At 33.7% G+C, this 14,527-nt stretch overlaps 1 protein-coding gene across 11 annotated transcripts in view; it reads left to right on the top strand.

Moving 5' to 3' along the window:
- The window catches only part of LOC143229393 (phosphatidylinositol 3,4,5-trisphosphate 3-phosphatase and dual-specificity protein phosphatase PTEN-like), an 86,551-nt gene that overhangs the window by 27,263 nt on the left and 44,761 nt on the right, over positions 1 to 14,527 (top strand). For all 11 annotated transcript variants that reach the window (XR_013015846.1, XR_013015848.1, XM_076461664.1 and 8 more), the window contains 3 exons: positions 1,677 to 1,761; positions 3,889 to 3,933; positions 14,219 to 14,393. Coding sequence is in view for 9 of the 11 variants with exons in the window: in XM_076461664.1 (XP_076317779.1) it covers positions 1,677 to 1,761; positions 3,889 to 3,933; positions 14,219 to 14,393 (305 nt within the window). In the remaining 2 variants the exon portion in view is untranslated. The remainder of the gene's footprint in view (positions 1 to 1,676; positions 1,762 to 3,888; positions 3,934 to 14,218; positions 14,394 to 14,527) is intronic.

Genomic DNA, 14,527 nt, shown 5'->3' on the forward strand with positions numbered 1-14,527 from the left:
AGTTTCTTAACTCATTGTTTTCTTTTATCTGGAACTGATGCACCAGTGTGTAGTTTATGTAACACTCAGATCACTGTAAGCCACATTTTACTTTCTTGCCATCATTACGACTCTCAATGATGGCACTATTTTAAACATGTTTTGTTCCAAGGTTTGTCCATAACATTAGACAGTGTTATTGGTGACGGTGACACTATCCACCTTGATAAAGTTATTAGTGTTTTAATGGCCATTAATCTTTTTAATGTCATTTAAGTGTTTGATATTTATTCATTACACCTTTTTAATTGTGGTTTCCTTTTAAGAGTACAATTTCTCTAGTTCAATTTGAAATTGGAAAATGGCCATGTCGTTAAATAACTCGACACTAGGACTGGAAAGGCCAACTTCAGGTGACTAACACTGCTGTTTGAACACTCCGTTTGAGCTACCTGCTAGTTGTCCTGGTGAGTTATTATTACAATTTTGCTACATGTCTTTTAAAACTTTTATTACTTTACCTTTTGGTAATGGCTGTAATGACACATAACCTGGAACCAGGACTGGAAAGGCCAACTTCATGTGACTGACGGTGGTTCTTGTATTTACCTTTTTGTCTATTTGGCAGGTTATGATAATTACCATTATGCTACAGAAAGTCTTTTACAACTTCCCCTATTCTGGTCTTTTTCTTAACATTGTAGACTAGATGTCAACATTGGTTTTATGCTTTTTCTGTTTTTCAATGCTATTTGTTTTACCTTCATTTCCTTTTACAAATTTTACTATGTTTACTTTAATTTTACCTTTTTACCGGATGTTTGGTGCAGATAGCTCAGCTGCTTTGTGCCATAAAACACTAATTAAACCAACCAACCTCTTCTTACTGGTGTTTTTATAAAGGAGGAACTCTTATCAGAATCACTTTAAGTGGAACTTTTGCGTTTCTCTTAAATTAATTTTTTTAAGACATTTCTAGCACTTTCTGAATAACATGTAGAAAATATAAGATATATAATAGAATACTCAGGTGATCAGCAGTATATGTTTGGTACCCATTCTCTTCTCATACAAGTGTAATGAAATATTTTCATGCTCTTATTGGTTCGTTTAATAATTTACAACATATTTCCAGATATGAGTAGATTTTCCAAATTCAGAGTCATTACTAGAATTAACTACTTATGTAAAACTGTTTTAGTGCAAGCTGAACACAGAAAACCTAAATATATTATTTAAATTTACACACTTATGACCTATTTGTGCTATCACTTCTGTTCATATTTTATTTAAAGAAAGGTCAGGAAATGCAAGTAATATTGTTTCTTATATTTTTCATCTTTAAAGTTATCTGGAGGAGCATATTTTCTTTAACTCTAGGAAAGTTCTATGGAAATGCACATGCTCTGACTAAAACTGAGAGGATTATCTACTTATTTTAAGTGTATAATCCCCTTGTTTTTAAAGATAATCAGTTTTACAAAATTCAGTATATTTATGTTGTTTATACAGTGCTACTAAACTGATACCATATATGTGTAGCAGAAACTAATTTTAACTTGCATTTTTTTCTCCTTTAAGTTAAATTTGTAATTTTATGCATTTTCTATATTAAAATTTATTTTTAATGTTGATCATACTACTTGTGTTTTTTGTTTTTAATCTATTTGGTTTTATTACCTTAACTTCAGAATCAGATATTTGCGACAATATCATTGCTATGGGTTTTCCAGCTGAAAAACTAGAAGGAATTTATCGTAATCACATTGATGAAGTTGTACGGTGTGTATTGATTTGATCTCTTATGTTCAGAAATATGTTGATGAAATTGTTCCATGATTAAAGGACTTAGTAGTCCTGAAATGTCATTAAAATATCTATATGATTCTAATTTTAAATATAGGGAGCTGTTATATATTGAGTTACTAATATTGTTCTGTGTGAAATGAGTTGTGGAATGATTTGTACATATAAACAAAGTGAAGACAAAAAAAAACATCATCCATAACAATTATAATAAAAGAAGAAACTTGCATTATGTTACATAACTCTAGCATAAACACCTTAAACATCAATATATAGAAGAAAAATTAGGGATGGACAGACCACAAACAACAAATGGCAGTCAATATTAATAGTTAAAGATTACCTGTAAAGTAAGTTAAATATGAAAATAACCGAAACAAAATAGCATTAAATATGTAACTGAACTTTATCCAAGTATGGATGTTGCCAAAATTTAAATTTGAATATACTGTTGTCTGCCCATTTGTTAAATTCCAAATAAGTGAAAATTAATTTATCATTTCAGATGCTTTACCTTGTAGACTGCAGCATTGTTTATAACAGGAAAGTGACTGTAGAAATTGTATTATTTCCATTTTTCTGCTTACATTAGTTTTTTTTGTTTTTTTTAGGCTGGAATTCTTATTTTGTATCATTTAAGGTTGGCATTTATAATGCCAAAAACAATTTTAGAACTGAAAACAACTTTTGCAAGTAAAATTTAATCAACATATTTGTGATTTCAATGGCAGCTAGTATCATAAATGCACTCATTTTGTTTGAGATGGTAGCTAATATTCATTTAATGTATTTATAATGAATATATACATTTCCAATACATACTGGGGGTGTTGTCTTAAGTGGGTGTGCATGTCTGCCTATGAAACACTCTTAAAATATCTGGAATAAACAAAAATCTGAAGATAAGGTTCTGATAGTAGTTGTGAAACTTCTGTCTTGCATTTGTCATGCTTTTTAATTTTTGGTAGACTTTTTGCTATTTATGCTGAGGCTGTTACATAATTGTAACTTATGACCTGCATATATTGGTTCATGTAATAATTTTGCAACATATTTTCAAATATAATGAGTAGATTTTCCAAATTCAGAGTCGGCACCAGAATGAACAGAATTATACTATTTATGTTAAACGTTTTTAGTGAAAGCTGAACACGTAAAGCATAAATATAGTATTTAAATTTACACACTTATGACCTATTTGTGCTATCGCTTCTGGATATAATAACAGTATTGTCAGATGATTGTACTATTATGTCTCTGTAACTCAAACAGTGCATACTTGTGTACAGTTCAGTGTGATTATGGATTTTGTTTTTATTTAACCATCCAGAAGATATATAGTGATCTCTTGGAAGAGAGCTCCAGATTATTAGGTATTTTTATAGTCTTTTTGTATTTTTTAGAGGTGTTATTTATGAAAGATAATCATTCTGTGTAATAACTTGGGTTGTTAGTTTGTCAATAAGTATGTTTGTGTAAAATTATATATCATTGAAGTGTAGATATTTATCTCAAGTAATAGTTTGATGGGTTTTGACATTGGAATCTTTGAAGTGTTCATTGTTTGTTTATGCTGAGGAGTTTTTTTTGTTCCACTTGACTTAGCTGGTGTTGTTGTGGTGTTCAGTCTTGGTAAACTTTTGTCGATCTTGCAGATTGGTTTATATTTCAGTATATGCCTTGTAAGAACAACAACTTTTATAGAGTGGTGGCTACAACTCATACAAAACTGCTAATGTAATAACAGTGCTTGTGAGTTTGAAGTTTTTTCATGTGGTATGAAAATCGTTAATTTGAAGAAGGTTTAAACACGGAAGATGAAAATCATTTGCCATGAGACTCGAAGTAAACATAACCCTTTGAAGATTGAATGCTAGTATTCCATAATCTGCCAAAAACTGTTCTTGAATCCTGGTAATAAGTTGTAAGGAATATTTAAGAGAATATACTGCAACATTAGGATACATGTGCATTGTTGCTAGAATATATTAGTTTTGTAATTACTTTTGTTTTCAATATACAGGATTAAACATATTAGTTATACTGGAATTATTATTTTTTTAAATCTTAAGATATTTTCATTTGTTATCTCTTATTTGATAGGTTTCTAGAAACCAGACATAAAGACCATTATAAAATATACAACCTGTAAGTATAAACATATTTTTAGTGTAATTTCAAACTCATCTGTTAAGTAAAATTAAAATGTTATTGTACATTAAGTTTTGGTTATAAGCAAGTGTTTTTACATGTGGATATTATATTTTCTTTATGAATAACTAAGAAACATTTTATAAATGTGATAAAAGCTTTCCAAAATTTAAAATAAGCAATTTCATTAAAATTTGCTGGATAATGGTAAGTTTTAAAAGTGCACTGTCTTTTACTTAAATCACCAGGTAACAATTTTTTGGTTCATGACTATTAGTTAAGTGATTTGAGGAAATTGTGTGTACCAAATTTATTGCTACTATTATGAATTTATTTCTATTTTTTTAAATCAACATTTTGTGAGAAATCATTTATGTTTTTGTATGGTTTTAGAATTTTTATTGCAGGTGCTTTCATGGTTGTGTTTGCTGTGTTACAAATATTAAATGGATTTTTTTAAGTTAGAAAAACATGTCTTAAAATTATTTAAACAGTTTATTTCTAAGTGATAAACAACTAGTGTGTAGTTGTGAGTGTAGAGGAGTGTTAACTTTTATAGTATGATGATGGAAAGGAGCAGCGTCGGTTATACTTGAAATTTTTTGTTCTCAAATTTTGTGTTGAATACAACTCTTGGTAGAGTTGATGTATTTGTATAAACACACACACACACACACACACACACACACACACACACACACACACACCTACTTTTATTATATAGTTCAAAGATAAATATATGGATTTATATATGAAATTTGTTGTTGTATGGTATTTATATTTAAGGTTGTACCTGTTTAACATATCACAGTAAATCTTTCTTGATCCATATTTCAAGATCACAAATTTTTGAAATGTATGTGCATTTATATATTCATGCACATTTATGACTCTATTTGTTTTGATACTAAAATATGTGCCAATAGACTAAAGCAATGAAACCATATCTTATATCATTGTTTTATACACTAGTATCCAGTTTGTGTCACTAGTTGTTTGTGACAGTTTTCCATAGATAACTTTTACCAAAATGAGATTTTGTAAGTATTTTTTTTCTTAAGTTTGTTACAGATATAATTAAATTGATATTATATTAATGGATGATTATTTCTTGCATTGTTAGATAAATGTATGAAATCTTTTAACCCAAGTGCTTTTATTGTTTTTGTTTAATTTGTTTTATTACTAGGCAAACTATTACTTGTTTTGTTAGATAATCATACTGCTGTTTTAAAATCTGAAGTATTACTTAAAAACTGTAACATTTTATATTATGTTTTGCAAAGACAGTTCTTGATTTTATAATTAGTATGTGTAATATGACATGACCAATACCATCTCTTGTTAGAATCTATAGGCCTGCTACCAGAAGTTGTGTGGTTATTACACCAGTTTTTGTGTGCTGTTTTCACTACTCTAGTCTGACCAGTTTTTGCTTTTTGAAACTATCAAGTTCACTGATCTTGTTTAGATATTTTTAGACAAAATTGATTTCTCCTGAGGGTGATAAAACAGGTTCACTAAATAGCAGGAGATTAAGATATTTACTACCAAACTATAAATTCTGACCATTAATTATGAAAAGTAGAGAGACTGAACACAAATTTACTGTCACAATAAACACTCTTTATTAAATACAGGCAATGAAAATTTGTATTTCAAAACATGCTTACCTTTACTGACACTACAGCTTGTACTCAACTGTTAGTTTCTTTTCCTTTGCCCATCTGAATATTGGTCTGTTTTTTTGGGTAATCCAGTCTTTTAATTCCCACTTAATTGCCATTGGCAATATTTGTCTTATGACATTCTCTGCCAATGTCAATGCTCCCTTTATACTGGTACTGTATATAAGCATCTCATTCAGATTATGTTATCACTTTTTCAAAACTGATCCAGTCCACAGTCTCTAACACACAGGAATTCCAGAGTGTATGGACAAGGCTTCTCTTCACACCAATGTTATAAAACTTCTTGCTGTTCAAAAAGCAATGTTCAGGGCCTAGAATTATTGAGTGGCAAAGCTGTTATGCTTCACCCTAACAATTCCACATTGGTGTCTTATGTTGTCTGTCAAGCGGGCACTTAGTCCATGTCTCTCTTTTTGAACCATGGATCTTCTATATTGGGACCACTCCCTTCATAACATTTTACTAGGAGAATGAATTTGGTGGCAAATAAGTTGTCTCAGCCCAACCAGATTTTACCAGCTGAATTTATGATTCATCAAAGTTTTTGCAGTGGACTTTTTTGATCCCTTGGTGTGGATTCCTGTACGTGGTGAGGGGACCTTTCAGGGAAGGTTCTGTTCTATCTGGTTACCTTCTCTGGGATCTAAACATCCACCCACGTGTTTGCCGTGGGTGGCGACCCGTGAAGGAGAGGAGAGGATCTTGGTGGTTGAGGGGTCCAATCCTAACACACCACTTTGGCCTCAAATTCCTGTAGACAGGCGGCCTTTGGGTGGCCCCCCTTGGGTCAATCGGCTGGTCCACTTGGGCTAGAGTCAACCAAGTACCAGTGTTGGAAGTTCTCAACGGTGTTGTGGACATTGTGCCTGATGCCGGTGTTTGGGTTTAGTGCTCACGAAACCCTGGCGTTGCTGCATTGTCCTTGCATGACTTTGTAGTGCGTGCCCTTGTAGGGCTCCATGGTGGGTGGGGTCAGTGGGTACCTAAATTTTTTTTTTTTCCCATGGATCCTCCAAAAATTTAAATAAAATTGTAAAAAACAGTCAATGGGTAAGCGACCACGTCTTGAATACTCAGAACAGCAATCTTCAACATCAGTAACACACGTACCTCATTTTCTTATATTACATTCTCTTTCAAAAAAACCTTTAGGGCAAATGTCCCCTTTTTTATTCAAAAGGGACAAGAGGGACTTACTGGCTCTCCAAAGTCAGTAAAGAAACTTCGATCTGGTGACATATTGGTTGAAACATCCACATCCCAACACAGTGAACTCCTCTTGAATTCAAAGGCAATTGGGGATATACCTATTGAGGTTACACCCCATGCTACCTTGAATTCTTCATGAGGAGTTATTGTTGAAAGGGATTTGAAGAACGTTCCAGAGTCAGAGATTCTCGCTGGTCTCTCCACTCAAGGAGTTTCTGCAGTGAGGCGATCTCCACTGCAAAGATGGAGTTACACTGCCAACAAATACCCTCGCTTTTAACATTTACTTCACCACGCACTTGCCACCATCAAGGCAGGTCATCTCATTTGCAGGGTTCGGCCATACATACCAAACCCTCTTCGATGTTTCCAATGTCAGAGATTTGGCCACTCAAAGACATCTTGTTATGGTTCCCTGACATGTGCTCGTTGTGGAGGCAAGGACCACGATGCCTATGACTGTGACATGAACCCACATTGCGTAAACTGCAATGGTTCTCACCTCTCTTACTTTCATTCTTGCCCAAAATGGTTGGAGGAAAAAGAGGTGCAGCGTTTGAAAACGACACATAACATTAGTTATCCTGAGGCTCGGAAATTGCTGTCCACAACTTCATCTCGACATATGCTGCTGCACTTCATTCCACAACTACAGTGGGAGTGCAGACAGATCTCTCTGTGCCTCCAAGAGAATCGTTTTCAAAACAAATGAAAAGCCTTTTGACCTCCGTGGTTAAAAAGGTTGATGAATTGACTTCCACACCCATCTCTGTTCCTTCCATACCTTCCAACAAGCCTCAAGATCCACGTCCTTCAGTTTCAAATACAGGCATTTCTTCTGATACATCTTTTTCTCCCACCACAAGAGACAAAACAATTATTCGTTCGCGTCCTCAGTCACTGGATTCCCCTTCCAATAACAAAAACCTGCCCACCCGACCCAGAGCAGGATACATGGAGGTTGATAGACCTCCTCCGACTAAAGTCAGTAAAGAAAAAAGACGTGGTTGTAAACCGAAGGGTTCTCCAGCCACTTCACCTACCCGTTCTAAAAAATAGCCACCTTGATACAATGGAACTGTTGAGGTTTACGTTCTAATCTGGATGATATCAAAACGCTGATTGCTTCCTACCATCCTGTTTGTCTTTCTTTACAAGAAACATTTCTCGAAACTGCTGATACTGTCTCCATTCGGCAGTTTTCTCTGTACAGAAATGACAGGTTGTGTGATGGTCAAGTACATGGAGGGGTGGCACTGTTGGTTGATCAACACGTGCCCACCCTGTCTTTGTCACTCAACACACCCTTGGAGGCTGTAGCCATCCGTGTTTCCTTGGGTCATACCATCACTGTTTGTTCTCTGTACCTGTCCCCTGGAGAGGCATATGATCAATCAGATCTTGATGCTCTCGTTGAACAGTTGCCATCTCCATTTCTAATCCTAGAGGATTTTAATGGACATCATCCCCTCTGGGGAAGTGCTATTATTGATGGGAGGGGCCGATCTGTAGAGCGGATGCTCTCTGATCACAATCTTTCTCTTTTCAACACTGGTTCTTCCACTTACTTTCATGCACCTAGTCAGTCCTTTACTGCTATTGATCTCTCAGTTTGCTCCCCTTCATTATTCTTCCATTTTTCATGGAGGGTTGACAGTAATCCACTATGCAGTGATCATTTTTCGATCCTTTTAAGAGAGACTGGCCGTGGTCGATGCCACCCTACCCGCGTGACCCGGTGGAGTCTGGATCAGGCAGACTGGTCCACTTTCACTGCTCTCGCAGAACTTGATCCTGCCATCGTAAATCGGTCATCAATAGACGACTCTGTAGCAGCGGTAACTGACTGTATTACACATGCAGCTGCTCGGTGTATTCCTAAAACCTCGACACGTTTTCCACGATATCCTCGTCCGTGGTGGAATCCTACTTGCCACTTAGCACAGAAGGCTCAAACGCGGGCCTGGGATACTTTTCGTAGATATCCCACACTTTTAAACCGGGTTGCTTTCCAACGGGCCCGTGCACATGCTAGGTGGGTAAGACGCCAAAGCCAGAAGGAATCTTGGATTAAGTTCACAACCAGCATATCTTCTACCACCAGTTCCAAGATCATATGGGACAGGATTCGAAAGGTTAATGGGCACTACAATTCTGTCCCTCTCTCGATCTTACTCTCTGATAGTCAGGAGGTGACTGATGTTCGGAACATTGCTAACACTCTAGGTGAAAGCTTTTGCCGGGTATCTAGCACTTCTGCTTGTTCCTCCACCTTCCTGGCCATCAAGACTCGGGCAGAGCGATCACCTCTTTCCTTTCGAACTGACTGTTTCTTTGACTATAATTGTCCCTTTACCCTGGTGGAACTAAAAATGGCCCTTCATCGGTCTGCCAGTACGTCTGTTGGACTTGATGATATTCATTATGACATGTTGCACCATCTATCTCCTGCTTCTCTTGATGTCCTTCTGATTGTTTTCAACCGGATCTGGCAGGAGAATGTTTTTCCTGATGCCTGGCACCAGGCTATTATTTTACCTTTCTCTAAGCCAGGGAAAGATCCCAAGATTCTTTCAAACTACCGTCCAATTGCTTTGACGAGCTGTCTCTGTAAGACATTAGAAAGGATGGTTAATGCTCGTCTTGTTTGTTGATATGTTGCCTGCACTAAATCTTTTAGGATTGCAATGAAATGACTTTTTATTCATTGTGATCCTTCAGTTCCCAGAGATTTATTCCCCTCATTACCTTGAATGAGTGGAAATGAAAATTGATTCATATTGTTTCTTCTGGGTTATCTTTGTTTTGAGTTTGGGGTGTTTTCTTTCAAACTTATCAGGTTGAGGAAATGGTTTGTTCAATTTGGCATTATTTACTTTTGGTTCTTGATTCCAGTGATAATGAACACACACTCTACGGCTACAGTTTGAAATCCCCTCATACATGTGCATGCCTATATAGTGGACCAAATGTCTTAGCCACCAGGTAGGATACAGAGGCCATTGCCCATAATTCAAATTTTGAGGAATGGGATCTTGGCTTACCTACCTGGTTTGGGGCTGATCAGTGGTGGTGATGGATGTGTTAACTTCCAACTGCATTGCATGATTTAGTTTCTGGATGAAGATGTTATAGATGTAGTGAGATTTTCCAGAAGGTTGCTAATCTTGTATTTATTTTTTTTATTTTAGTATGCTTTTGATCTATGCAAATATATTCTGTATAGAGGATGCTCTCAACAGTTGATCCATTGTGGGATTCTAGCTGTAGTGTAAGGTAAGTATGTTTTGGAAGTTAACATTTTATTATTCCTTCCCCCTAAGAGCTGATGCTAGAGATTACAGATTGGGTTATTCTTAAAAAAGTGACAGTATTATCTGAAGGAGATGCTTCTATACAGTACCAGGATAAGAGAGCATATTGATGTAGGTGAAGAGTGTCACGAGATATTGCCAAGGGCAATTAAATGTGGAATAAAAAAAGATTGAAACAAACAAAAAAACAAAGCAATACTTGGATGGGAAAATAAAATACACCCAAGCACTCAAGTAATAGCTGTAATTTGAGAGAAGTGTTATTGGAAAGACATTAATTTTAATAAAATGTTAACTTTTACCTGCCACAACAGACAGTTGCCTTTTCTGGAAAGTTAGTTTTAAAGATGTTTTATATAAATTCTGATCATAGATAACAGTAACTCTATTCTTTCCCAGACTGGATAAATCTTGTGTTTACTTATTTAGCTCTTAATGTCAGACTTACTGCAAGTGACTAGTGCTACCCACATGCTTATCATTCCCAAATAAGAGAATTCATCACTTTAAGAACCATCTGACTGCTAGTATGAAAGATAACTTTTATAAATTTGCAGACTGTGAATGAATGTGCAGTTATCTTTTTAATTTGAAGACAGAAGATGCTATTTTAGGTGAATAACAAAGAACAGTAGATGCCTAGAACAAAAAGAAATTAATGACCTTGTCTAATATGTTATATGGAAACTGCACATGCTTTCATAAGTAGCAAAAATAAGAAAGTGCATGGTATTTTTATATACAACGTTTTAACTTAAGTCAGATGCCTATTTTGAATATTTTTTTCATTTTCTCACAAAATGGAGTATTTTTTATTTTTCAAGGTATATTTGTTGTTTAAGTTTTTTATAGATAAACTCAATCTCTCTTCCCCCTGTTCATCTGGATTACTTGGAAGCAAAAGAAACACAAGTGAACAAGTATAGAAAAATTTATTCACAAATGTTCCAAAACTGTACATAACTAACCAGCCTATGGCTGCAGGGGAGAGGGACAAGGTCAGGAGGAATTCAAATCCAAGTTTGCACAGGATGAGGACAAAAAAATTTTAATATACCACTCAAACTTGGAGAAAAATTTAGGAGTCTGGTATACCAGGATCTAGTGCTGTTTATCATCAATAAATTTTACAACTAACATTAATGAGAAAAAAAAATTATAATTTGAAATTTATACAAGTATCTGTGCTACTCACTTACATGGAGAATATATATCAAATTAAAGTGACAAGTATTTTTAGCTAGTAGCATATGTAACCTTTACTAGAGTAAAATAATAAGTACAAGTTTGACATTTGCTTAACAACAGTGTTACACTACATGCAGGACACTTGCATACAATCTTGAAAAATTACATGAGATACCCCCCTTACTAAAGATTTATTCTATACCAGTTATGGTAGAGTAAAGTTAATAACTTAATAACAACAGCTTAATATGTTATTTTAAAACTACAAAATGCAGTTTTTCTTGCATGTTTTGATTTTGAGTCTCAACAATGGTAGTGTGTGTTAAAAAAACAAAAAAAAACTGAGATTTGTATATGTTATAATATAACTTACAGTACTTTGGTAAAATAATTTGCATTATTTGTATGAGGTACTAGGCAATTACAAAATTAAATTTTAAATGCAGTTTTAAGTCTTAACGTTTCTTTTGAGGTAATGATATAGATATCAAGTGAAAGGTAGACTGTTATATGGTACCTTTTACTTTTGTGATTGGAATATTCTGTATCTAGAAACTTAAACTATGTATATTCTTGCATAAACTACACAAGTTGAGTCAAATTCATACAAATTATGGTGTTGTCAGAATTCATGACGAGAAGAAGAAGACAATGAGTTTAGCTCAGTAAAGAAAGTCCTCATAAAATGCAACAAATGTCAGGTTGGCAGTATTCTCCTAAAATGTTGATTGTCATAGTGACAGTAGTTTTCTAATGATTTTACTATAGTTAATTCAGGTATAGTCCTCATAAGCATTTTCTTTTACATTGTTTACCAGACAAATTTGTTTAATCTAAAATGAGCAATTTTGCATTTTTGAGAAGTAAAAATAAATGTTTAATATGTGTGCCTGTTTAGTTTTTTTTACTTGTTTTACTATTTTATTTTATTTTTCACAAACTGAACATTTTAGTTAAACAGAAATGTAACTCTGAAAACATCCTTCACATTGAAAAGAAGGTAATTTAAAGCTACGTGTCACTAAGAATTGTTCATAAAATATTTCATGTAAGGGTGAAATACAATGATAGTGAAATATGATGCATCATGCATTTTATATTGTTTTACTGTTTGTTTTTAATACGCATTTGTGACATCCTTTCTCTGTTGTTTAAAAAAAATTAACTTGGTAGCTTTTTTTGTTAATCCATGAGACCAGATTGTGAAGAATGTGTATGTGATAGTGTAAATTCAAAGATTATTCTGCAAGTTACCTGGTTCTTTGATGGTTAACCACTAAGTTCCAAAGTATTGTGAACATTCAGTTATTCTCACTTAGTTGTAAATCATGACAGTGGTTTGTAATAGGGATTGTGAGGAATTGAACTAATCCCTCATATAACATTTGAGCAAAAAGAACCTTAAACAGTAAAGATTCCATACAAACAACACATTAAAACCTTTTGCTACTGACTGTGTAGGCTGTACACATAAAAATGCACATAAAAGTGTGCAAATTAGACTTGCAAGGAAAAGAATATTCACTCAAACTGTCCTGTTTTGTAATTATTTTTGTTCTCTTTACTCTATGTCAACCTATAACAAAAACAGTTTCATATTTTGCACCCAAACATTTTGTATAATACAAAATAAAGTAGTGTGAAGGTCAAAGGTTATTGAAAAGTCCTATACGTTTTTTCTCTATTCTGAATGAGTTAAAAACATTAAGTATAAACATTGTTTTGCTCCTTGAAGTTAACTTTCTAACAAATATTTGGTGTTTCTTTAGAAAGCTTGAGTACAGGGTGAAACTGGAATCACCAACCAGTGATAGATGAACATTAGGTGATTGAAACTTAGATATTGAATGTGTTGTTACAATCAGAGAAATTAGAGAGCTAACCTTTACATAATGTATGAAGTGAAGGAGTAAAATAATTAATACACACAATATTAAATTTTATTACACAATATTTATAGAATAATTAAAAACATTAAGGTTTTATTTGAAGTAATGTTTTAGACAAATGTGTTTTATTTGGAAAGGCATCTCTTCCTCTTAGTGGGAAAAGATGTGCCTAGACTAAAACACAATCCCCACTGTGTATATAAAAAAAAATTTATCAGAGGAAAAGAAGCCTTTCTAAATAAAACATATTTGTCTAAAATATTACTTTAAATAAAACCTTAATGTTTTTAATTATTCTATAAAATTGTGTAATAAAATTTAATTGTGTATTAACTTTTTTTTACTCCTTGTATTCTGGTTTTTATGCTCAACTACAGGTAAATATTGCTTTATATATTGTAGCTAGCTGATACAGTTCATGATGATTTTACTGTAGCTACAAATTACATGATCATGTTAGTTGGAGATTGTCATGATGATTTGTTTGAGAATTTGAAAACTTTCATATAGGGATCTAAAAAGTGAGGAAACAAGGCTGCAGGTGTTGTAGATATTATTTACTGAAACTAAATTAATATTTTGACTCTCAAAATGTATTTCTGGATAACAGCATGGAGCAAAAATAGGAGCTTGTTGTTTGAATATATAACATTCAAAGTATTTCCAGCCTTGCTTCCTCACTATTTTAGGATCCTGTTTGCAGGTTTCCAAATTTCCAATTTGTTTATATTGTAAATAGTGCTTTATTATTCGAGGGTACTATATGTGTTTGTAGAATATATTGGATTACTTTGCAGACTTGACCGAAAGCAGCTCTATTTTCAAAATCACTAAATAAAAACACTGTGTATTCATATTTGTGCTTTTATGCACCATACAAATGTACCTGAAGTTATCAAAAATAATGAGAAAGGAATCATTGAACAACATTGTACAAATGTTAACATGAATTTTACGTATTGTCAAAATGAACGTTTGTTTTTTCATTCAGTTGCTCAGAAAGAAACTATGACACAGGAAAATTTCATCAACGGGTAGCACAGTATCCTTTTGATGATCATAACCCACCAAGACTTGAGTTAATGAAGCCATTTTGTGAAGATGTTGATCACTGGATTTCTGATGACAAGAATAATGTTGCTGCCATCCATTGTAAAGCTGGGAAGGTGTGTTTTAGTTCTTTTTCTTTGTTTTTTAAATAAAATACAGACTCTTAACTTATTGTAATATATTTTGAATTTTTTTTTTTTTTTAGTTAGGAACTTCATTCTCTTAATTTTAAGTATCATAATAACGTATG

This window comes from Tachypleus tridentatus, chromosome 10 (genome assembly GCF_004210375.1).
Source record: "Tachypleus tridentatus isolate NWPU-2018 chromosome 10, ASM421037v1, whole genome shotgun sequence".
Lineage (NCBI taxonomy): Eukaryota > Metazoa > Arthropoda > Merostomata > Xiphosura > Limulidae > Tachypleus > Tachypleus tridentatus.